The 26,700-nt window shown below is 38.1% G+C and overlaps 1 protein-coding gene across 4 annotated transcripts in view; it reads right to left on the bottom strand.

Moving 5' to 3' along the window:
* The window catches only part of TBC1D5 (TBC1 domain family member 5), a 328,444-nt gene that overhangs the window by 35,876 nt on the left and 265,868 nt on the right, over nt 1-26,700 (bottom strand). For 3 of the 4 annotated variants that reach the window (XM_030008981.2, XM_030008984.1, XM_030008983.1), the window contains 4 exons: nt 25,726-25,811; nt 20,618-20,883; nt 16,155-16,223; nt 11,042-11,205 (listed from right to left, as the gene is read on the bottom strand). In XM_030008981.2, coding sequence (XP_029864841.1) covers nt 11,042-11,205; nt 16,155-16,223; nt 20,618-20,883; nt 25,726-25,811 — 585 coding nt within the window. The remainder of the gene's footprint in view (nt 1-11,041; nt 11,206-16,154; nt 16,224-20,617; nt 20,884-25,725; nt 25,812-26,700) is intronic. The other variant, XM_030008982.2, reaches the window with a different exon arrangement.

Raw genomic sequence — 26,700 nt, 5'->3', positions numbered from 1 at the left:
AAGCACTTCATTCATGAACGCTCAGAACGGCAAAACTCCATTCATCTTAAAGCTGAATCCTGAATATGAATTAATTTGGCAGCACTACCAACTGTTAAATGCAGCGGAAAAGAAACTACCTTAAAAAAGAAGAGTATTTAAAGGTATTTAAGGTGCTTAAGCAATAATGCTGCCATTTAAAACATAGCACAAAAAGTGACAGAACTGTGTTGGAGGAACAGCCCAGTCTTCCTGGTGTCTTGTCTGATGCTGGCCAATGATGGGTTGGGTAAAGTGTAATGAAAAAGGTATGTCATGATACAAACATGCAATGGTGCTGCCCAGAATACTCTCCCAAGCTACACAGATTTGCAGATCAGGGATTTCTTGAACCAGAGGTGGGTTTTTCTTGTAGTTAATAGTCCCTGGACTTTTCCTATACTAATTTGCCTGGTAACATTTTCAGTTCTTTCAGTATTCATAGTAAGAGCACTAAGGAAACATCCCCTGAGCTCTTGGCAAATTGGCAGGGCAAATTAGAAAAGAATTCTGATGAGCTATCGAAACATTTAGAGGAAAATAATGAGAAAAATGAGATCGATGCAAGGAAATCCTGAAGCCAGGGACTTGCTAAGAGTCTTACCAGTACTTAAGTCTTATTCATAAAATATTCACAGAGTATACCTTTTGGATATTGGTAGCATTTTACATGTCAAACAAGATTCAGATGCATGGCATATATTGCTTTCTCATTTAATTTTATGCAAATTTCCCTGGAGTAAAAAGCAGTGGTTACTGTTTCCATTTTGCAAGTATTTAGTTTTCAATTTTGAATTTACCAATTAAATACAAGATTTAACCTTTTAATCTTGAACTCCTGACAGCTGAATGTTTGTTGACACCCCCATAATTTTTTCATGGTCTATGCCAGCCACAGAATAGTCTACAGCATATGCTGACATTTAAACCAGAAACCACTGTTTCTGAACAATGAATTACATACATTAGAATTAAAAAAAAAAATTAAATTATTTAATTTACTGATTTAACTTATCTATTATTTAATTGTATCACTCATGGGCCCTCATCAGGACCAAGACCTCGCTCTGCTGGGTGCTGTACAAACATAAAGAAAAAAACCGGCTTCTCTAAAGGACTTAACAGTGTAAGCCAAGAGACAACAGATGGCTGCAGACAGACATATGGGGAGGACATGGAAACAATATGGCTATATTAGTCAGTCTTATAGACATGGCTTCAGCATGTTAGTAACCAAACCATTGTCAATGGAAAGGTGGAATTTTTAGGAGAGTTTTCATAAGGCATTTGCTTTGCAGATGTTTAGAGAAAGTTTCTTCTACGTGGAAGGGGCTGTGAAATGATTAGATGCAAGTTCACCAAGCATATCAGAGTCAGGGATGGAATATATATTGTCACTTTTACACTGAGAATTTTGCTACTTGTGAAATGTTTGCACAAATTGGAATTATTTCAGGTATTCATATATTACCCTGGGAGGACACAAAGAAGTTCAGATACAGCCTTCGGGTATTAATTCCTGCAGAAGTAGAGGTTATGTACTGATTTCCTGTGCTGAACCACTACCTGTCAGTATTTCTGTGTCCCTGTGCTAGCTGAAGTATCCCCATGATTAATATACTTTCAAATACACCTTACTCATGTTTTGCGTTCTTCACATCTGCCAAGTTTTTTTATTATTTTGAATATACTTTCATCAAACTTAAACATTTTAAGCACAGTATTTTCAGATAAATCCTACAAACATGTATTTTGTTCCTTTGGATTGCATGCGCAGTGAACTCAAGTCATGTTTTTATTTTACACCATTTTAACTTCTGCTCACTTTTTTTTAACTCAGACTGCTTCTACAATCCCAGGATGGTATGAGGTAGCTTAAGTAGGAATTTCTGTCTTTCCTTTTTTCTTTTCTTTTATTTAAACTCTCTCTTAATTTTGCTGTGTAGTGCTAGTAGGCATAGTTGCTCAGAGTAGCAAATAGGACTTTATACTTGTGGATAGTTACATACTTATTTCAGTGCCTTCCTAGATCTGAACCCTTAAAGCACAAACAGGTTCTCAGTCAGATTAATAAAGGAAATGGTAGTGCAGTCATCCACCTTAAAGAAGGACAAGGGGAATACAAAACCTACAAGAAGTATACTTTTCTTTTTCTCTTTTTTCTCCTCTGCATTATCATTACTTTGACCTGTTGCTTTCCAACACAGAAATTTTGCTCTCTGGTAGTACTGTATGTCTCAAAATACATCTGGGGACATCAGAGTAAGCACAAATGAATTAGGTAAAAAGTAATCCTTGAAGTTTAGGTTCAAAATACAGTGCTGTCAAAGTTAAAACATTTCAGGGCACAATGCACCCTCAACTGCTCAAAGAAGTAAATTCAGAAGAATAATTACCCATTTTAAAACCTGAAACAGAACTGCCACTACATAATCTTTAGTGAAAATTATGTCTGTGACAACGCTCTGAAAGGGCTGGGGGAATGAGACTGAGAAAAATAAGAAAATAAAATGAAGGATGAAAGAAAGGGCAACAAAATACCCATTGTGACTCCTAGAAGCCAAGCTAAATCAGGTTATATACCAACACTGGAAAAAAAATTAAAAAATTAAATTATTTGGTTCAGAGGGCTCTGATTGAAAACAAATATCAAAACCAAGAAAGGAATTCTATAATACAGATAAAAATATTCAACTAGGATGAGACCAAGACAAATTTGGCAATAAATTAAAATGCTAGAAGGCATTCACCTGCAAAGGCACATGTTTTTGGGCATTAGTACAATCCTGACTTCCTCTGTGTGCTTTCAGTAACAACACAGAAAAGGATGGCATCGCACAATGCTTGCCCAAGCTAGGCACACGTAAAGAGAACCAACAGATTATTGGTAAAGGATTAAATGAATAAATAAAATTTTCAGCCTTTCTGTACTTAACTTCCCCCCTATGAAACAGTGAACAAACCCCAACAAAACTGAAAGGGTTGCAACTCTGATTCAGAATAGTCAATGACTCAGGAACTCTCTCTTCCAACATTCAAATTTCTAACACTCTAGAGTTAGCATTGTTCAAGGAGACCCACACTTTTTAAATGCAGGAAAAATTATGTTCTTCTTACTCTTCTTAAATTTGAAGATGGGTGAAATATATATACATGTGTATTTTAATGCATTGTGTATCTGTAGCTTTTCTGAAATATAAGAAATAAGAATTCATGGCCAGCTATTTGTCCTCTTCTTCCAAACTAGAAAAACTCCCTGTTCCTCCTCCTTGCCCTCTAGTTTTACGAGGACAGCAAGGTAAAAAATATTTATTTATAATCAGCATTTATTTATAATCTCTACTAAGAAGATTATAGTGACTTTGAGGCAAAATATCTGTTTCATTGTGTTGATGTATAATTACCTATTTATTTGATTTATTGTCTCTTAAAACAAAGCTAAAAATATTTACATATAGTGACACTTGGAAGAAAGTGAAAGATGGAGCCTCAGAGGATCTCCCTTGCCCCCTGACAGATCCACTTCATTTCAATTAAAATCCTGAAAATAGCTGAAACTCTGGCTCACAGCTTCTAAACACCATGTCCTGCTGTTGAATTTCCATCTTAAATAGTTCAAAGTCAATTTGCCAGTGTCATGCTGTTGGAGTCGGCTTAGTTTGCCACATCCCACCTTGCCTGGAGACGTTAGTGGTAAAGGACCATGGGCTTGGAAATTTTCCAAAGCAGCGCCCGCTGTCGAACCTATTACTGGAACGGCTTCCAGGTGCACCAGCCTCACTGTTGCAGAGCTAGAAACCAGCAACTGTGCTACTGGAGCAAGAGCAGGACTTGTTTTCATCTAACCTGGGTGTATTTTCCTCTTAAAAATACTCCACTTCTATGCTTAGATAATCTCTCCTTAGCAGGAAGATGGAGAAGGATAAACATGAATAACAGAGAAAGCTCTTGCCTACAGACAAAGAAAGTAGGGATGGAAAGAAATCTCATTTGCAAGCAGACACAAGACGTGTGAGACTCATCTACCTGCTGCCTGCACAAGTCCACCTGCTGGCACTGCACTACGGGACTGCCAAGAGACAGTTTGAAAACAAAAACCACAAAAAGCTGGAAGATCTATGGAATGCACAAAACTGATTGTGGATGGGTAGGCACTGAACAACTGAGAAAATTGGTAGTATTTCACTTGGTAAGGGAATAGATAAGGACAGAAAGAGCTGTAGGGTAGTAGAAATTATTCCTTTGAAGAGAAATGCTGATAAAAGGTTTCTCTCAGTGATGCTGTTGACATTGCTGACTTAATCAAATTGGAATATTTCTTCACAAACAATAACACTGAGATATTAATTTAGATGGTATAACTGTAAGTATTTTGGAAATAGCTATAAATAAACACATAGGCGAATGAGAATCCCATTTCCTCCATTATGTTTTAGTATCACATCTGACGGGCTTTCTGCCCATCTGGAACACACATTGCTGGCCTTTAATACTGCATAAGCCCACTGTGGCAAATGTAAGAGAAATGTGAGCAGGGGAAAAAACCACCACAATTTCATGATTTTTGAGCTCTCTGAAACAATGTCGTAAGTATTCTTGAATGCATATAAATATGGATATGGCATGATTAATATATAGATATTCTGCAATGAAGAAAGTTCATGCTCCATACTTCAATATTATATTACTAAACTGTTTGGTTGAATGTTATTGAAATGGTTGATTAGGTGTGATGTACTTATGTAATTATGCTTCTTAATGCTGCTGCCTAAATAAGCATTTTAATATACACACAGCTCAACATACACACAGTCAAATTTTCTTTAAGCATCAGTTGCAAAAAAGTTTCACTAACCCCTTCTCTGTTCAGGCTGGATGTATTTGACCTTTGATATGATTCCTAACATGATTGAGGATACAGACCAGACCAAGATCTTATTATTTAGTGTTTTTAGAATCTCTGCTTACATTGTTCAGAGTTTAAGGAGGTAAAACTTAAGTATAGTGATTATGAAGGGACTGTAAATATACACCATTTACACTACATAGTTAAAAGACCAGAAGTACAAGTTTGTTGTTTTCATAGCAAATGATTTGATTTAACCAAACACAGTTAAAAATAAGAATCAAGGTATTAAACAAATACCTACAATTTAGTTCAGTGGGAAAAAAACCCTTCCAAACACAGAAACCCTTTCAGCTCAACCCCGCCCCCCTCCCCCCAACTAAAACAATAGCCTGATTTAGAGAGATGTTTCTCATCCATGTCCATGTTTTTGTTGAGAGTTCAGTGCAGGTCTCTCAGCTCTTCACAGAAGTGGACAGTAATTTTGTGGTATCTTAAAAGAGCAGGATGAAGGGATGAAATTTCCACTGAAAAGGAAAAAAGGGCAGCTCAAACGACCAACACAGATCCGCAGATATATTTTTCTTTGCCACTGGGATGCTGAAACATTAACTTCACGATTAATGTATGGAAAGAGGATGCACAGAGCAAGTCCTGTACCTGCTGCTGGTAACTTGATTGCTGTGGAGTGAAGGATCACACTTCTTGGCTCCTAAGTCACTTTGATCCTTCTGTAAACACTGCTGATTGATAGTCTCATTCATTCATCATTTTGGTATTTTTAAAATTCTCCCTGACAATTTTAAAGGGCTGCCCAATAATTTTAAAAGTTCTTCCTGCCTTCTTTCAAATGATATCATTCTAATTCGCTTCTGTGAAGAAGTTACTGGCAAGTGTAATTTAGCTGCATGTATCTGAATCTCTTGTACCAGAGAAAGACAACAGTTTACACTGACATTTTTAAAATCTTCCAAATGGCCCCACAGATCTGTTCTGTATACATGTTTATTGCTCATAATATGACAGAAAAAGCACTGCAGAGCCACTTGGGTTTTTATTCATCTTTTATTCTAAGCAATTAACTTCCTGTTTTTATCACAGTACAGTTTCTCTTCCCTGAAATGAATCACTCCAAAAAAGATAAGGAGCATTAGGATTCAAAGCTGCCACTCATGCATACAGCTGTCGTTTTACTAAATTATATGAAACTTGCAAGTATTTCTAATAAAAAACTCTAAAAGGCAGCTTATTTTTCCTTGTACTGTATTCAGCTCTTTCATTTGAGTTATAGCATGTTGTGGGAGCCTGAGAGAGGCAACGGAGAGAAGAATCACACTTCCAAAATATCTCAGAGGTTTTTCTATGAACTCTGTTCACATGACCTGGCAGCATCTCAGATTTAATATTCTTTTCATCTATCCCTAAAATTAGACAAGCACTGAAGTACTAAATAAATTGCATTTTTCAGGTGTCTGAATTGGCCTATCACATCAGAATAAGGAAGACAAGTGTCGTCCAATATTAACTGCAGTTAAACATTAAGGCACTGAAGTTCGTTAAACTTAATGGCACTGAGCGCAATCATCATGTCTTTAACTCTAGGCCTAACAAATCCAACACACTGATCAAGGAGTTGGCTGTTGTACACAGATGCTAACTTATTCTGGGCACATTTTATGATGCTTAACTAAAAAAGGATATTTCATCATAGCATATGTATTTCCAAATAAGTGTTTGGCATTGGTAAGTATGGACTGACAAATATTTTGCTTAAAACCTTTTAAAGAGATTTTAAAAATAATAGTCAGGGAAAAGATATATGGGAATAAAAAAAGTCTCCAAGATGTGCACCATGCATAAAAGGCTTGCTCTTCTTCAAAGGAATTTTTGCATGCATGATATGTTTTTGTGTGTTTGTCTAGTAGTTATTTTATTATCTCTTTGATTTTTGTATACCACTTCTACTTGAGCAAAACTGTCAAGTTTGTACGCTTAAGATCAGGTTCTAAATCAGTAGAGCAGATGCCTGTTTAATTGAAAATAATGGCATACATTAATTTTCTAACCTGTAGGGGTACTCATAACTAACTTCAAATCAGTCAGATTAGCTATGTAAATCACAGACAGTAACAGTTGTTTATACCTGCTTGTGGGGACAATAGCATATGTTGTCAAATCTGATTTAATTAAAAAGTCTGTGCAATCAAAACCAGCATGATGCATGACACTTTTGTTCAGTTTTTTTTTGCTAAGAAATGGGGATTCTGACTGACCATGTTTGTACAGTATTTTAGTAAAGAAAATAAACTGCTCCAGAATTTCCTTAGAAATCTTTCCTTCTTGGGAATTTTTAAACTAACATATTTTCCAAATGGATAATTTGATTTTTCTTAACTTGAAAACTTTTATGTAGAAATTTACTTATTAAAATACACAGTTTCTCCGAATCAAACCTTTTTTTAGTCAAAGCCATCTTTCTCCTGTATTTTTTAATGGAAGTTATAAAAATGTTTATATTGTCCAACTCAAAAGTTCCCTCTCTGGCACATCTCTATGGCTGAAAGCAATTTACAGAATATTCTGCCAGAAACTGAGACCAGCCAACCATATTTGCCAGAATCAACGTCTAAGCAGCTTTGCTATTTGCCAAAAAGAGAGGTAGACTGTCCTTAGCTGTTGCTGGAGATGTAAACGAAACATAATGAGAAATAAACAGACCACAAATGCACCCAGTTTCCCAACTGCCAAAAAGGAGAGGGCAGTAAGCAGGCTATGAGAGAAATTTTCTAGGACTTTATTCCAGCGAGACTGACCCATCCAGAAGATAACAGGCACCGGAGTGCATTATATATTAAAAGTTCCTGTTCTTGTTTATGGGAAGACAGCTCCAGAAACTGCAACCTAAGTTATTCCCGTCAGAAAGCTGCAAACTATATAAAGGGGTAGGGAACAATCTCACTGCTGAGCACAAAATAGACTTTCAAACACACTTGGTGGGCCTCACGTTAACGTACAGCTGAGTGCCACTCAATAGTAACGTGAAAACCATAAGGCTGCCATGGGTTGCCAAAACATGATCTGATATTGTGCATTCAGCCCTGAGGCTGTAGATTCACTTCCTTAACTAAATAAAACAGGGGACATCTGTTTCTGACAACAGCAGTAAAAAAGTCATTCCATTGATCTTTGCATTTGAGGGGAAAAAAAGATCTAGAAGACTAAATATAATGCAAATGTTGCTACCTTAAGAAGTCCTTAATACAAGAAATGGACACATCCTATTCCTGGAGGCAATGAATCAAGTTAAGTATTAATTTGGATCACAACTCGCCCAGAGAAAGTCCAACTTGTGGGACCACCTTTAGGAAAAAAAGAATTTAGACAAGTCACATTCCAGTTTATCCTGTCACAGAATTCCTAAATGGTTGAGGTTGTTAGAAACCTCTGAAGGTCATCTGGTCTAATCCCCTCCTCAAGCAGAGTCACGTAGAGCCAGCTGCCCAGGACTGTGACCAGACAGCTTTTGAGTATCTCCAAGGATGGAGACTCCATCACCTCCTCGGGCAACCTGCGCCAGTGCTCAGTCACTCTCACAGTCAAAAAATGTTTCACGGTGTTCAGACAGAGCCTCCTGTGTTTCTGTTTCTGCCCATTGCCATTGGTCCTGTCACTGGGCACCACTGGAAACAGCCTTTCTCGGTCCTGTTGGCACCCTCCCTTCAGGCATTTATACACATTGATGAGATCCCCTGGAGCCTTCTCTTCTCCAGGCTGAACAGCCCCAGCTCTCTCAGCCATTCCTCATAGCAGAGGTGCCACAGTCCCTTCATCACCTTTGCAGCCTTTTGCTGAAGTCTCTCCAGTATGTCCATGTCTGTCTTGTACTGGGGAGCCCAGCACTGGACACAGGACTCCAGGTGCAACCTGTGATGATGACATTCCTGTTCATCCATGACAACGTCACAGTAACGTCCCCTGGTCTGTGAAAATCACTTTTTTAACTCCATGTTGAAGGACATATTTTTACGTATGTATTCCATTTCCACTTTGCTTGGGAAGGGCCTTTATTAGAAGTACAAAGATGAAGGGGAAATGCATTCTCTTTCATCTGTTGCACCAAGAATGACTGATTTTAAAACCATGTTTTTATAAAGTGATTGATGCATGGCCATGTTCCAGCAAAGGTAATTTCCCCAATACTTAAGAACATAATCTGTATAATTATTGGAGTAAAAACATAAACCAGTTCAGTTTTATAAATAAAACAAAGATGTGAATCCATTATGTTTTCAAGCCTTCTTTTGCCTCCAGAAAACAGCTGTAAATGAAGCAACTGTAAGACTGGAGAACTCTGATGCTACTATTTTGGGACCTCAGGATGAACTCTTTGAGGTTTTCTTCTCTACGTGGAAAAGGAGGTATCATGAAATTTACAGGAAAACAAAAACCAAACATCATCTTGAGCATAGACAACAGATTTAAACAAACCTTTTCCTCTTGGAGCTGCTACAAATTCCTTTCTCCTATATTAAAGGTCAGTCAAAAACTGAACATAAGGCAATAGATTTTGGTAGCCTAAAACCTTTTCTAGCTGTTTAATAATAAAATGCTCCAATATGAATTATATATCACAGTTCAAAGAATTCCTTTGAAAATTTATGCTCTGCTTAGTTTATCACGATTACCAATCTACTGAAAATTATTATAAGGACTACAGATCTGTTCCAATGAATACTTCTTTGTCTAAAATCCTTGAAAAAACATTAATAAAATATCACGAATTTGGGAAATTATTTACCTGAAAAACATGTTAATCATTAATGGATTCTAACTGAGTATGAATATTATAATGGCAAATTCTTCTATGTCCTCTATTAGACAACTAAGGAGGAATTATTCTTAAACTCTGCTAGCGCAAAAACCCCAAATTCTGGCCTGGACAAAAGCTGCAAACAAAAGCTGGATTTAGATCTTGTTAAACCACATAAAAAGAAAAGTTTGATATTGGTATATTTATTTTTCTTCAACTCATGAGGACAAGCAGAGAGATATTATGTTGTTATTTTAGCTTTAGATTCAATTCAATATGTCTTAAATGGACACAAACCAAAATTATAGCTTCTTGTTGACTAACCACAAAACACAGCTTTTCTTTAGACAACATTAAAGCATGTGGAACAAGAATTAAACCCTCTCTTTCAGTGAACAAAAACTGAAAAGTTGTGCGAAGTTGTGCATTTCATTAGAACATTTTAAATATCAAATTGAAAATATGATGTGACTATTAATAAAGATTCTGCTATTTAAAGACAAAAATGCTGAGATGTTCAGATTAAATTTCTGCACAATATTTAGCTCTGAACACCTGAAAAATGCTGTAATATAGAAATATTGCTATTCCTATTTATTGAAATCAATAGGAAGTTATATGAGCATACATTTGTGAAAATGGAATGGAGAAAACCACTGTGCCTTAACCTTACCAAAAAATACAGCTTTTTCCATCTACTATGTAACTGCTTTCTAATCAGCAGAAAGACAATGGGAAATGTGTATATAAAATAAACAAGAATGTTCCTGTTCCATGGCAAATGAGGTTTATCAAAGTAGTGCTCCTACGATATCTTTGATGGGACGAGAATTTCTTTGGAACACACCCACGATAAGAAGCAATTTTCTTGGATGAGAACGATCTGTTTGAATAATACTTTCTTGTGGCCAAATATAAGGTCAGAGCTGTGCAAGAAATAGAACTGTGACTGCAGACTACAGATGCTACAGACACTGGGAAACCTCTGATGTATTAAGGAATTTCAGGGACAACAGATGGACATGTTTGGATCTGCTGAGCTTTCGTGCTTCCCACTGAACTGTTTATTAACTTCAGGACTACACCAACAGTCTAACAAAGCAAATGAACTTACAGGACTTCTCTCCTCTTTCTCAGAGGCAACAGGTGCTTTCACAGTTTCATTTCAGGTAGGATAATGGGATGGAAGCCATAATGGAGATGTTACTCAACAGAAACAGTTGAAATAGCTTATTTCTGCTTTTGCCATTAATGCGTGCTTAGGGAAACATTTCCAAGTGCAAGTGCTTAATGAATGGGTGAAATGATTGCCTCTAACAAGTAATGCAGTGTGACATTAAAATAACTTAAAAAGTTAAAGAACCCACCGATTCTTTTCTGCTCATAGTTTTGCTCTGGGAACGGGAGCGGGAGATTGTACTGAAAAAGGAATCCTTTTTTGATGCAGACAAAGGCGGAGATCCTGTAAATTCACGTCCTCCAGACAAGCTCTCTATGCTTGGAGATGAACTGATGTTTTTTGAACTTTGGCCTGTAAAGCAAGTATAAAGTAACAAAAGAATTAATCAATGGGCAGTTTCTTTTCCCTGTAAATACCTCATTGCCTAATTGACATTCACTGAGATTCACAGATAGCTCAACACAGAATGAAATGTTGAAGTGTGTCAGCATGCACTGTGAGATTGAAGGACTATTCTGACATACATGGAACTTAATTTTTGTATGAGAGAAAAAAACAAAATCTTAGTGTATATATAGATATATACACAAACACACACCATCTAGTGAATATATATATATATGCTAAGCAATATATATATATATTTATACAAATACCATCTCAGTATATATACCCTATTATACCCACAGACTGAGGACCTTCTCTTCCCTGTGCAGCATAATGACCAAAAGTACCATCTCATAATAAAAAAAAATCTGATGTTGTCAACATTGCAAAGGAAATCCTTTTTCTCTCAACAAATAAACTATAAAGCTTGGCAAAGAAAGCTAAGAACAAGAATGTCAGATTCCAAGAATGGGTTGGACACTAAACATCTAGATGACAATATCTAGACTTACAACAGGAAAAAGTAAGTTAAGCTTGGGAAAGAATGTAAGTTCTCATGCTTCAAATTTTAAGGCCATCTCCACCTAACAGAGATTTCTATGAAGTCTACTCAATAGTTACTGATTGTTATTTCATGCAGCTTTTCAAAAGACTCTAGTGTTGACCTCTAGTGTCATCCTCTAGTGTTTTCCACTGTCATAGCAAAGACATCTGGGTAGATGCATGGGCTATTTCACCATGACACTGCATACAGTCAGGCAGTCTTTGATAAGGACCATTTCTTCCAGTTGAAGCCCACAAAGTGTTCTGAAGTATTTAACTTAAAATTTTATTTCAGTTAGCTCCAGAAGAAAAAAAACCAGTATGTCAGTTTTCATTAACTTTTGTTAAGAAAATGTTCCATTAGGACAGATGCCAGTTTTAAAAAGCCTTTCTATTATGTGTATGAGGAAGTCAATCCAGAGTGACCCAATGCAATTCTAGAATTTTCCATTCCGAAAAAAAGTAAAATAGCACGTAAAACTAAAGCTCCGGAATTCTTCCCTTTTCTTGTTTTGTCGGCTATTCTGATGAGTCTGTATATGTTCTTCCTTTTTCGTTTCCTTTGTTTTCCGTGTGCTTTTCATGTTACCATCTATAGCGTCAAGAATGATCCTCTGAAACTACATCATTCAGATGTCACAGATGCAGCTTCATCCCTTTTGTGAGGTTGTGATAGAATTCGAAACCACCTCCCTCACAGATGCCAGTGGTTCATCCTTCTTTGCTCTGAGCTGCTCCCACCCTCTATGCCAGTTTTCCTCCCAGATATGACGCATATTATTGCACAGACCTTACAATGTAGCGTTTTGTCATTGTGGATGCACTGCCAATTCTGAAAACACAAAACTAGCTCATTTTCCAGAATGGGTTAGTCTCCCCTTCATTATGCACTGTGGTCTTCCCTCATGATACAGGTTTCTACAGAAATAAAAGAAAACTAAAAGACAAAGAAATGGAAGAAAATAGAGGCAGAAAAGGCTGCAGAAAACACAGAAATGAATTCAGATTTAGATGAAAAAGGAGACCAGCTCTGTTGAGATCAAATATTTTAAACAAAAGGAAACTACTAGCAAAACCTACTCATACAGAAATATCTTAATTCAGTCATTTAGGATCTAGAACAGTAACTGTCCTCGAAGTGGTTTAGAAGTCAGCGGTGCCGTGCTTGGCCACCTGCCAGGTGGAGACAAAGGCCAAGCCCAGTTCTCCGTGGTGTTTGACCGACACAGCATACATTGCACAGCCGCAGTCACATGAAACCAGCAATTCACATTTTCTTAAGGGAATAAATACAGATCTATTTAAAATGTCCTCTTAACTAGAAGACTGTTAAATGCAAAGAGATTGAACTAGCATAGAATAAAACATCACATGTGACAAAACAGACCAAAAAGGACAAAACCCAAGAAATGTTCTGGGTTTAATATTCTCACCATTTCCTGGAAGCAAATTGGTATATAAACTGCTTCCCACCTTCTTCTTCATTCTCCGCTGCCTTATTTTGCTCATCTCTCCCGTGACCCTCCTACATTTTATGTCCTGCTTCTCTTACTCCTGTGGACCTTCCTCTGTCTGCCTCCTCTTCGTCTTCAGACCCCTCCACTTTGCCTCTTCTGCTTCTGCAACTTCCTTAGTCCAACTTTTTCCTTTATATATTCTTTCCTTCCCACCAACTTCATTCAACTGCATTTTTCTGTTTCTTCCCAGCCCTCCTCTAGTCACTTACCACCTACCACTTAGTCTGAACAGCTTCCTGTACAGCTGAGATTTCGTGGACAGAAGAATGCAACTGTCCTAAAAGGGAATTTGCTCAAATAACACCAAGAGCTTTGACTAATTTGGTTCTTATGGACTATAAAATATAATGAATATGAAAAATAAAAGCAATACAAGTTGTAATGAAACTAAGATAGAGATGCAGTGAAAGAGAAGTGATAAAAATACTATTTCTGTATGTTTTATACCCAGGTAAGAAGAAAGCTTAGGATGCACCTGATCTTTCTGCATGAATAAGCAAATCTGAGAAAATTATCATCAGGAAACACTAAATTTTTATTCTGACTCCAATCCTGTGAACAGCACTGTGACATGGATTATTTGGGGATGTGATTAAGAATTAAGCAAGACAGAAAGAATAGCATTTATGAATAATTACAGAGTGTTGCAAGTCATAAAGCAGAGCTCTTGGATTGTAATAGGCTTTTCCAATTTCCAGAGGAGTCATCATTTTTACAACTGTAAATAAGAAAGCTGAAGGACAAGTCACACCAATCATGCATGTTTTCCCTAATGTAACAAAAAAGCCACCTATCATTCTCCCAACACAGAAGTTTAGTGGAGGTACTGCAAGAACATTTAACTGAAGTCACCACGACACTTTTGAAGTCTTTCAGATGTATTATGTGTGCACCGATTTCTGAGGCATTAACAACCCTCACGTAACTTTGGAAATAACCCTGTGGCACCAATGCAAAGATTTCAGGACCTTGGGAGGATTACACAAATTGCCATTTGTATCTTCTCTGTTGTGCGTCTTACTGATTCTGCATCTTTCTTAATAAGCAGTGTGGTATGTTCTCCTCACTCAATAGCTTAACAAGGTCATTTGAGAGAGTTTCTAATTTTGGATTATTCCTCAGGAAAAAAAGCAAAAAAAAAAAAAAAAAAAAAAAAAAAAGAACAGAACTCTTACCCTCCATGTAGAATCAAACTGTATACAGTGATGCAATAACTACAGTTAATAACTAACCAAACTCATCCCCTTCTTCTTTAGCAGCTTAATCAGCAACCTGGGAAGACCGCTGAATCAAAACTCTCATTTTTCTCTGCTCATTCTATCAATCTCAGATGAATACATTATGTCTCCTTAAAAGAAGATTAGAGAAATCTAATCTCTGACCATCTAAGCATATACCAGAAGGTCCTAAAGCCTATAGGAAACCGGCTGAAGAAACCCCAAGCACAGAAATCAAATAAATGCTTATGAGGCACACTGAACAAATAGCTAAGGATCCCTGATGTAAGCAGTAGTCAGAACACATTACTGCGTAGGATGTCTCAAAAATATATATATGCACGCTAAAATGCATAAATAGTTCAAAGGAATGATGCACAGGATTTCACGCACTAAAAATATACGCACTTCTGAGGTAAAAAGGAGCGGCGTTACCTCCATGTGCTGTCATCTAACTGGCTCACTACTTGCCTGTTGCAAACAATACTGGGGCTGACCCCAGGGTTACAAATGCTCTGCCTCAAAAACCATTTGGAAAATACACAGATGTGGTAGTGCGAAAAGGGACCGAACTGTTGGTATTGCTGCAGGGCAGAGGGCGGAGACCTGCAGTGTCTTGAAAAGAAGAAGGAAAATTTAAATGTAATGTGATCTATAATAAAGGACTTATAATAACATAAAAGAAGATGATGAGAGGAGTGGAGAAGACTTACAGTGAAAGAAAAGCAAGCTTCAGGTCTTACTAAGTTTGAGTTAAGTTACAGGGGAGATAACCATGAACTTTGGAGGTCTCTACTAAAACATATGAAAAATCAGAGGAAGGCGCACCAAAGGCATACGAAACTGACGGCTCATTCTGTTTGGCCCCTGCAGAGGAAAAGAATAGCTTTCGTAGTTATAAGGAGAGCAAGGGCAAAGATACGAAGAAGAAGAACAGAAGCAAGGCACGATATATAATTCAAACCCATTCAGATCTGCTCATCTATTACTCTGTATTTGCCGTAGCCAGGCTGTAGAGTATTAAACCTTCCAAAAAGAATGATATGAGTTTTATGAAACTTTTAAACTTCGGACAGATTAGTCTCCCTTTCTCTCCTACACTGAAATAGGAACAAAGGCTTCCAGCACTTTGAAAATTTATTCAAGCCATTTCACCTCGCAAATCCGTATGCTTACTATTTCAGGCCACGGCAGGTAAGCTCCTCTCGAGCCAGGCGCACGAAAGCAGAGGTGCAGCTCAAAATACCGGCCTCAGCCAGACCACCACGGAAGCAACGCAACGAAAAAGAGACGTCGGCGGTCGGACGGCCCCCCCCGTGACAAAGTGTGGAATGGACTACGAAGCGCAAGGCAAATCAATACACGTTTTCAACGAAGACGGCTGCCGGCGTGGAGCGAACGTGAGGGAAGGGCCACAGACAGAGGGGAGGGAGCGCGGTCGGGGAGCCAGCGATGAGGTGCGGCCGCTCTCCTCTCCCTACCCAACAGTGCCGCTCGGTGGATGGACAATGGCAGTGGATGGAGCCGCCACGCAGGGATGCGTGTGGGGGGGAAACCCGCGGCGGGGTTGGCTGCGCAGCCGGGGAGGGGACGGCGGGGGGCACAGAAGGAGCCGCTGCCTCGGCAGCAGCCGTACCTGGGAGGGCAGGGGCCCGCTGCCGCCCGGGGCCCGGCGGCCCAGCCTCGCCGCCGGCGCCCGCCTCGCCTGGGGAGCAAACAATAGCAGCGTTAGCAGGTGGCTTTCCTCAGGGAACGCAGGTCGGTGCGGGAGGGAGCTGCGACCTCCGGGGTGCTGAGGTGGAAGGCCCTGCTTCCAACACAGGCGGCGTCCCGAGAGAGCGGCCTAAGGGCAGGCAAGTGTCAGTAGTCGGTGCGTGACACGCTGCGGTCGGAGACGTGCAAGAAAGCAGTGTTTTAATTTAAGAGACCCACCGGTACCAACATCTAAACCGAAACAATCAAGCCCGTTTTGTGTCCGGTACTTTACGCTGACAGTGTCCTTCTGCTAGTTTGGGAGCATCATGTTCTTGCTGTCAGTAAAATTCCGTAACTGCCTAAGAATACGTATGGTTTTTAAAAAGGAAAAAAAATAGCATTTGTTAATCAGTGGTTTATTCCTTTATTTTTTTATTCAGTTCTGCTATCAGTAAGGACAACTTCTTTTTCCTTCTGAAAAAGCATACTCGTTTTCTAGACACAGTTCATAAATAATTCTAAATACGGAGATCACTTCTTTAGGGCATATTCGGTGGCTGTGGAAATTCTGTTCGTGTTACAACAAATACCACAGAAGTATCAACTCGTACAACCAAACAGTAGTCTGGAAACTCTTTAAAGAGCTGATCACAGTTTTGGCAGAACTTCATCTTCAAACTGGTCCTCTAACGTGTCCTTGTGATAAAGTGGCATTCAAATCAAAAACCTTTTGGGTTTCAGCGTGAAAGGACCTAGAAGGAAAACCGTATCTGGCACTATCAGGGAAGAAGTGAAAGAGAAATGCTTTTTTTCTGGCAACACACTGCCGTTTCATAATCAAAGAGTATCCAGTTTCTGAACGCTCAAGAATCCAGTGGAACACAAAGGGCAACAATTCTGCTTTTTTCCCGTATTTTTTCATTATAAATATCTTTGTCTTTCAAGACAACAAACTCAACCGACAATCCAATGAACTTGAGATTTGAATTCAACCTTTGTGCCAATGAACTCCTGCGTTGTGTAGGATCAAGGGAATATTTTAATCCCTTTTCTATTAGCAGGCTACCCTGCATAAGTAATCAGTAATGATACCCAATCTTCTGCTGTGCTGAGGACAGGCTGAATGGGATTAATATAATATTAGGAGGAACTGAATTTCCAATTAGGTGTCTGGATACTTTGTTCAACTGTGATTTGTAATGTTGAAGACTCATCTGGAATTACAGGCTTGCAATTATGGGTTTCTTCATATTCTTCCACTCTTTTTCTGTTTACATTATCTAAATTACATGCGTTTTTTCTTAAAGAAATTCAGCACGTACCAAAACTTCGGAGTGAGAAATAATTACTATCGATTATGTAAACCAACCATGCCTCCTCTAGAGTCCACCACATGCTACCCCTGGAGGTGGCAGTACGAATCACACCTGTCACTGCTGCTGGTTCGTGAGTGGTAACTGTCTAAACAGAGCTGTTAAAGCTGGGATAGGATTATTTTGCTAGTCCTGCGAGATATTTTGTTACCAAGGACTTCTTCACACTTAATAAAAAAGTAGATCAGGCAATTAATTTCATCTCTTCAAACTTATAACCCTCTACATATTAATTTAAATTATCAGCGCTACCTGAGCATTCAAAATATGAAAGGACTAATACAATATGAGAAAAATAGATGACTTCTTTTATGACTTGATGCCTGTCAGATTTACAGCACTTTGGGCTGTTATACCGTTCAACTGAGCATCCGTGAGTGTTAGATCAGCTGTAAGTGAAATATCTACCTATTTAATTCCTAAATCTGTGCCTCTGCCTACCTCAGCTAAATAACCGAGCTCCAGGAGGCTGAGGAGAGCCGAAAACACAGTGAAGAACAGGAACGTAAGACAATTAGTGACAGCTAGTCAGTAACTTGGGAGCCTTCTAGTTACAAACCATGCCAAATAGCTTTTAGATACTCAAAAGCTAGGGCAGAATCCAGAGTTTGAAAAAAGCCAGTGCAGAAGGTAAAAAGGCATGTGGAAAGTTCAGCACGAACAGAAGGGGGATCAGAGCTTCTCAGGTCATGGCTATATTCTAAATCCTAAATCTTAATGCCTGGCATAGAAGTACCTGCAACTTCTGAGAGCTGTGGGGAGTGCCCTCATTCACTGAAGATGCTGTACAGCACTTTCTTGAGGTGGTGACGCTGTCCTTCTGCACAGAACTGAAAAGACTTATTCTCACTTTTAAGAGGTGATGGAGATGGTGCTGAGTTGCTTACAAAGGTATCTGCATCATGGTCCCAAAGGGTCTTTTCAGCCTGTCTCTGCCACAGTGTCATTGCAAATAGGGATTTTTTTTTTTTTTTTTTTTTTTTTTTTTTTGCTAAGCTATTCCTACATTTAAACTTACTTTGGAGGGAATTCACTGGGCAGCCTCTAAGAGGCTTTATATTTCCTTTGCCATTTTGGGTTTCTCTTTAAAAATATAAATTATGGCACTTGAAAATGTAGTTAGCTGCTGTCATTTAAAATTTCTATCCAACTACAGGCAATATGCTGTACTGATAACTGTACAGGCCTGGAACAACCAGCATGGAACTAATACGTAAACCGAAACTCACTGTCATCTCAACTGATTAAAAAATGTATATTTACATTTTGTTGCCTTTAAATTACTTCTGCAAGTGTGGTACCAAATATGGATAGACAGAATAGGCTCAGAGGAAGCTGCAGATACTGAAGCGTTGCAGTATGTTTTATTTCCTCTTACCATGAAAATGCTTTGTGCCCTACATCATAAATTTGCGTAATTTCTTGATAACTTTACCAAATCTCCATATTTCTGTTGATACAGAAATACGTGCACAGCTTGTACGTGACACTGACCACACACAACTACAATTTTTTATCCGGATTATTGTATGGAAAGTGTCAGGTGCATTTCTGGATGATGCAACATATTAGTTGGCACATACAAGTGTAAACAGGGTCGTTCTTGACCAGCTACATCAAGATTAAGCTACAATCGATTCCACCTATAGAAGTTGCTTCAAATTGTACACTTTTTTTATATTAGGCAGGGAAAGAAAATAACCACCCAAGGACCACTTTTCAACCCAAAAGGTAAAAAAAGAATAATGCGATATGGGGACTATGGAAAACTTTTTTAAAAAAGCAAACAAAAAATCCTCTCCAGAATTGTGGATATAATTTTGTTCCATGCCTGATTTTACTTCCATTGTTTGCATCAAAGATTCACTGTGTTTCGGTTTGACATTTGCACTGTAAAACCCTTGCTGGAGCAATTTCTGAGGTTATTCTATGATTCTGAGGGAAGCTGTGTATCTGGATTTTGCAAAGCAGCTGCAGTGGCCCTTACAGAAGTGCCTGTATCTCTCTGCTTCAAGAAAATGGTTGTACTTTTCAATTCTGCTCCCTCAGTGTCTGCCGGGGATGCGATGCATCGTGAAAGGACTATCTTTGGACCATATGGGTGCTACAGGAAAAGAAAGAACACCAACTTCAGCTACAAAGTGTTATTTCTCTTCTCTTACACTTTCAAATCTGGTGAAAACTACGATGCAATCCTACGTAATGGTTCAGGGCAAGGAGCACCAGCCCTCAAACTTGTAACCATTACTTAGGATGAGTTGCTAGAAGCAGCAGATACCGTATCCCTCTAGATGCTCCTTGCAAAGAACATAATTGTCTGAAGATGAAAAGCACTAACACACCTTGAGTGTGGCAGAGTACAGGAAACAACCACCGAAGCTGAGCTTGTGACTTTGTTGTTTGAATAAACCGTCCTCAAGAAATATAAAAAAAAGGCTCAAGAAAAAGAAGCAGTATTTACTAAACAGAGAAAGTGCAGAGGGCCATCACAAATCATTAAAAGGCAAATACCTGTTATTGTTCAAATAACTTCTCAAATAAGCTCCACCCATTCTGAAGGGAACAAGATTTTCTTTATTAAGAATTACTCTGTAATTGATCTAACTTCCTTCACTCATATTTACCTAATATTCTTATGCATGGGATTTGTGCCAATAACCTGAAAAACCCTATTGAAATTAGTCTTACAGTTAAAAATATGTTGCATTTAAAAGACTGAAAAATTAATTGGCTAATGTTTATGGTAATGGTGTAGTTTGTTCGTATGTCTGACATAATTTCTGGTTAATATTTTTTTAAAGGTTCAAAACTTCCTATAGTATTTGTACATTCTTGAGATAACATCTAATTCTGTATGACATTGCAAATGGGCTGTTGTACTTAGCATAGATGTCCCGCTTAACAAAATTTTGGTTTTTTTTCTGTTTCCTCCAAATATGTTCCCATCGATATAAACTCAATAAAAGGACTTTCCTCAGACACACATCGAAGCTCCCCTCTGTCGCGGCGCTGCCACACGTTTCACCTTTACCTTTGCCCAGCTGAACTGGCATGCTTTCGGACTTCATCATCCTCTGCTGCTGTGCCTGGTGGTGCTGCTGGTGGTGCTGCTGGTGGTGCTGGGGGGCTTCCACTGCGCTTCTGATGGGCATTGCAGGGGGAGGAAAGCTGCTCCCGCCGGCAGGAGCACCCACAGCCCCGCCTGAAGCCATAGCCGGAGCAATGAGCTTTCGGCCAAAATTCAGTAAGCTGTTGGAGACTTTGTTAATGTTCAGTGGGGCAGCCTTAGCACTGGCGCTGAAAAAAGAAGAGGAGAAATCATCATGTCCTTGCCAGCGGTTTGGACAGGTACAGCAATGCATGCATTGTTCTTCAAAAACGGGGGAAGAAAATCCAAGACTTGAACATTACAAAGAAGGTGTTTTACTACAGTCGCACAGGAATACACACAGGAACCACAGGGACTGCGTGTGGTGCGAATTCTTCCCAACCAGTAGTGGACAAATTGTTTTGGCTCTTTCTTCCTGAAAAATGCAGACTGACCCCAAACAAAGCAAGTTTGCACAAATTTTCTTAATTTGCCTTTTTAAATGAAAAAAAACGAAAGAGTGACAAAAAGCAATCTAGGCTCTAAGGCACTGAAAACTTTATAAAACTGACTTTTTCCACTTCCTATTCAAAGACTGCTTTAATATTTACTTCTGCTAGATTAAATTCTCTTAAATGTTTAAAATAACTCAAACACAAACATTTCTTTCAACAAGCAAAACTAACGCTAGACTGTATTTTTAGGTTGGCAGAGCTATATGTCTCTTGCTCTTAATTCACCTTCTGCCTAGCCCAGCCGTTTCAAGCCAAGCACTTTTTAACAGGAATCCTGATTTCTAAAATGATTTTGGCAGAAGAATGGTTTCAGGATGTAACACATATACCGGATCACAATCCTTATCATTGTTACTTTTTATTTTTAACTCCAGTGGCTATTTAATTCACTTCAGTTATATGCAACATTAAGAATGAGGAAACTGTCGAACCTTTTAATCTGTCTAAAATAAAGAGGCAAAGAAGCTTCTAATTCCCAGTAGAAGTGTTCACATAACCCAGGGAGCAGCAAAGCCATTCCTATTTGTTCATGCAATATTTTCCTGTTTTATATAATTAATGCTTGAAATACCCTTCACAGAAATATATCACAATCACAGAGAGCTTTCTACTCCTGAGGTTTTATTTTACTGATCTGTAGTTGAGTGATATAAATAGCTGTCTTTAAAAAAATTGAAGAAATACATGTAATTAAAAACAATACAGTCATTGTACTCGGGGAAAAAAATAGTTTTGCAATGTTTTGGGGAAGTTTAACTAAAAATAAACTACAAATGAATTAATATGGGTGACTTGTAACATGCGCAAGCACCTGGAAAAGTAATTTTGATTTTGTTTTTCATATAATTTCCCTATTTGTCTCAAGATATGTTTTTTTTAGAATACACAATATACGCGCGTGCACACATATAGAAGATATTCAGAAAATAACAGCAGCTGAGTTGTTTAGACTCAGAATAGATACGGTTAAAATAAGAGACAGCAGAAGAAAGTGTGTGAGCCCGCACACTCACGAGATACAGCCCCAAGCTGTATGGGGCCCTTCTGCCACATACTGGTGATGAAGAAAGACAGCACATAGCATTTTTTTTGAGGAACCGCAGCGCAGAGGCTGGGACAAAGTGCTGCTTCCCAATTTATGGAAGCTGGAAAGGAATGATTGCTGAATAACGATTACAGGATGTTTCTGTGTCTCCCCATTTTATTGATTGCTGCCGATATTACAAAAAGTCTTTCTGTAGCCACCTGAGAATGACCGACAAAGTCACTACAAAGAGAGCATCTTCAGAACTGTAAAATACTCTTGCAGGAGTCCCAAATGATTTCAGAAGCAAACTGAATAAGTCCCAATGATTTTAAAGACGAGGATGTGGTAAAATGTTTATTACTATTAAATTTTACTCTGCTACTGCCTAGCAGATTTGGTTATTAATCAGTTCCCTGAGGTATTGCAGAGACACGTAAGGAAAAAAAAAAGGGATTTTTTCTATTGCATTACATATATGTGGCATCAGAAGAGTCAGCACAGGGCCCTTTGTTTAATGTCTTCTGCATTCTAGAAAGACAACGAAGATTGTAGCTTTGAAGGTGGAAGAAGAAATGCCAAATGCTGGCTTAGCAGGTATCGAACAGTTATCAACAGTTTGCAATGAATCTAATTACATCACTGATTTTGGGGGTCATACCAGTAATAACTTGGTTGAGATTCAGAATCCAAACCTTAGTATATTTGGCAAATTTTTTTCCTCAGTCTACTGAAACTAATCACCAAGATTGGGGTGGTATATATCAATCACTCACCTGAAACAACACTTTAGAAAGAAGATAATGGCTTGCACATTGAGTCTGAGGTTTGTGTTGTCTCTAGGTCTAGAGTCTTGACAATCAGCAAAAAAACCCCCTTGACTTTGCACAAAAAGTGATATTTACTGGAAGTAAATCTTCTTCTCTGACAGGCTACCCGAGCAACAAAGCCACTGGATGCTTTGAGCTAACTGCATCATTGGAATCATGATGGTCCACAGATGCAGGAGACAAAGCCGATACAGATGCTTGTGTATTTGTGTCCACCAGCTTGTTTCTTTCTTGTTTCTTTTTTTCAGCTATATTTTGCTTAATACTAAGTATCAGTTTTCTTTCTACACGGTTTAATTTGCTGCTTTGACATAAATAAAAACCAGGAGAAGTTAGTTTATTTGCATTTTTCAGATGGTTGGAAAGAGACTTTTTGAGAAGCTTCACTTTACAGGAACAATAAAACCCAAAAATCTCCTCTGAGCTGTTATGTTTGAAATATGATTTAAAAAAATGCTTTCAACAATAACATGCCATAATGTTTTATAATTATTTGAGAACTAGAAAGGATAGTTATCGTAGCTCTTAATACCTATGTGTGATTTGGCTCTGCTATGAACTGACACTGCTAATCATCAGCTCAGAACACATACACAATCACGAAAAATAAATAATGATGCTATCTAAGTTTCTTGTCAAGAGGTGGTCTCAGTGAAAGTATTTTGAGGTAAAATTTATTGTGCAATTTCTCTGAATCACAGCTTCAGAAAATGAACAATAGCGAGGTGCTAGATCTCTGGAGGAGGTACATTAAAACTGAGCTGAACTTCTGGAAAATAAGAACAATGTATTTATGTCTTACCATTTACATGTCTGATATATTAATACAAAGGATGATTACAGGCATTAAACACGGATCAATGTCTACATTTTAGCCATCTAAATGTACCAGACATGCACAACAATTACAGGAAAAATGCTGATTGATTATGTTGTAGAGTTATCAGCAGATGCATTTAAAAGTAAGGCATCAGTTTAAAAATATGAGTACCAAGGAGATGTGAATTCCATCTATGAAGCAAACAATTTTGTTTCATTACAATAAGCATCATTGACCTTGACTGTGAATGGTATATTTTTAAACTAGCAGTAGAAGATGATTCAATCTCTGCAGTTTTCTGCTAAGATAAAAATGTTTTGTTTTAAGCAAGCCTTATTCAAAGGGATTTCTCTCTTCAGTAAGTAGCCATTATGAGAGATGAGAGACAAATATATGAATATGAGGGATTAAAAAGTTTTATATGTGATAAAGTAAGCAATATATATTAGAGATTTGCCAAGATATTTTAAATATATCATTGAGCCTGTGGAATTAAAGATGAAAAAGACCTGGTAGCTGATCTAATCCATCTCTTTGCTCACTGCAGAAACATTTCCTAATGTTATATCTTCCAGTTCTCTCTTTAGTCCAATCTTAAAACAGATTTACCACATCTGACCTACTCTAAATGTCACTGTGTTGAGATAAATTTATCCCAGTTATTCCTCTATCTGAACTATTCTAAAAAATTTCTCCTCTCCTTTAGCGTGTATCCTGTACATATGTGTGGAATGAACTTACGTTCCTACACAGATTTAATGGACATCTGTTTCCTTAGAATTTAGGTTTCCAACAGGTGTCATTCTTGTTTGGGCTTTATGATTTATTTATTTTTTCAAAATCCTTGAAATGTTTCTTTTGGAATTTTCAAATAACTTATTTTTCAAGTTTAGGCAACTCTTGAGACCATTTTTTAAAAGAATAAATAAGTAAAAACATTAAGAAAATGCAATAGAATGCAGTAATTTTTGACAGCCTTCCCCAACTTTAAAGCCTGGTTAAAAAAAAAAAAAAAAAAAGATGCTTTTGCAGTCACTCTACTCAGCTTTAATTTCTGCTCCTTTCTCCATTTTGAAGAGCTTTTTAATCCACTCCATTTTAATTGTAGCTAGCTTTTAATGTAACTGATTTAAACAGAATTTGACAGAGGTGCAAAGCTCTAAAAGCTGGCAAGTTCCTATGAATCAGCAAGCACAGTATATGGCTGGGGCCACGTGCAATCCAAGAAACTCCCTGTGAGAGCATAAATTGAAGCAAGCTTTGTGTCTTGCGCTGGCTTGCCCCGCAGCCACCAGCAGCCACCACCCACCAGCAATCGGCACCCACGTTGTGGCCACCCAGTTGGGGCACAGGCACCTCTGCACTTGTGACCGCTAGATAAAATGGCCTTGACAAAGAATTTAAGCAGTATTGATATAAACCATTTTTAAAACAAGGGAGGAATGCTGCAAAAAAGTTTAGTAAAAATTACTTCAAATTGGACTGACGTTAATTCCATTTAGCTTGCACAGCTTCTGGTACGTGGATACTCCAGACTGCGATTAGATGCATTATTGGAAGTAGTTCAGCTACAGACCGCGCATTGGCAACGTTTTACGCCCTGCTTTTAGTATACACGTCATTGCATATGAATGTCCTTAGCCTTAAAAAAATGCCAGCAAGCTGACTGCAATGCTATCTGGAAAGCTTTCATTTTTCATGTAATAATAGGCAAGGTGAAGATTCAAAATAAATGTCATGAAATAAACACATGTGCTTCTAATACTGCTTATGTAACTCCTGTTTGGGATAAAAGTGACTTCTGAAACATTTTGTTTACGTAAGTTCTTAGTTCAGTGAACACATATTCAGAAATAGCTTACCGGGTTTTGTTCATCAAGTCTGCTCCACGAGCTTTGTAATAATCTAAATTTTGTTGGAATTGATGAGTCACTGGTCTTGGATTTCTCTAAAAAACAAACAAAAAAGAAGATTTAAGAAGAATACCTTACTGGAATTTTCTGAGAGATTTAAAGCAAAGACCAGAGGTATGCTCATTAATGAAGATTAGAAATTTAAAGAATCATTTCTTTTCCCAGGATCTCGGTTTCTCAAGGCAGTAATGCCAGTTACATAAGTGTAGTCTTAAAATACTTAAAACAATACTGAGTGTTACCAGTAAGTCCACTCCATGCTCACAGAAATTAGTGTTTTTCTACACAGCGATGAGGCTGTTGGCTGTAGCAGTAACATTTCTAATTAAATCAGTAATTCCTGGACCGATCTGATTTCTTCCTTGAGTTCAGGTATAGAATTTTACCACCTCCAAGCTAAAGTGATATGTTTTTAAAGAAAACGGTAATAGTAAGGAGAAACTACAGCTAACATTTTGAACTGAATGCATCACTAGCAGCGTCTCGGTTAAGCCCAGAATTAGATTTAGGGGGACAACCCGCACAGTGCCACTAGATGGCAGGCGGAGCCTTTTTTCTCACCAAATTTCACCCAACTCAGAATCCACGAATAAAGAACTGATCTCCTATAATAAAATTTATATCATTAACATTGAAACCACAAGCCACTTGTTAGTCTCCACCTCTGCCACAATGAAACTATTTCACTGAAGCACGCTGCCTTCAGTAGTTCTGAAATTATCCTTTCTGGACTTAATCCACCAAATGAATGCATTATTTGGCGGGGGAGCGAAGTAAAAACTTGTAAGTAAAAAAAATTGCATACAGATGAAACCAAAAGAACAGAGAGGTACAGAGAGGCCCTTTTAATATATACAAAAATTAGAAAAGAAAAATAGCTTAAAGTAATTCATTTCTAGTGTAAGAGAAAACAAAATGGTAAAT

This window comes from Aquila chrysaetos, chromosome 3 (assembly GCF_900496995.4).
Source record: "Aquila chrysaetos chrysaetos chromosome 3, bAquChr1.4, whole genome shotgun sequence".
NCBI classification, from domain to species: domain Eukaryota; kingdom Metazoa; phylum Chordata; class Aves; order Accipitriformes; family Accipitridae; genus Aquila; species Aquila chrysaetos.
This window is presented reverse-complemented; position numbering and strand designations above follow the sequence as displayed.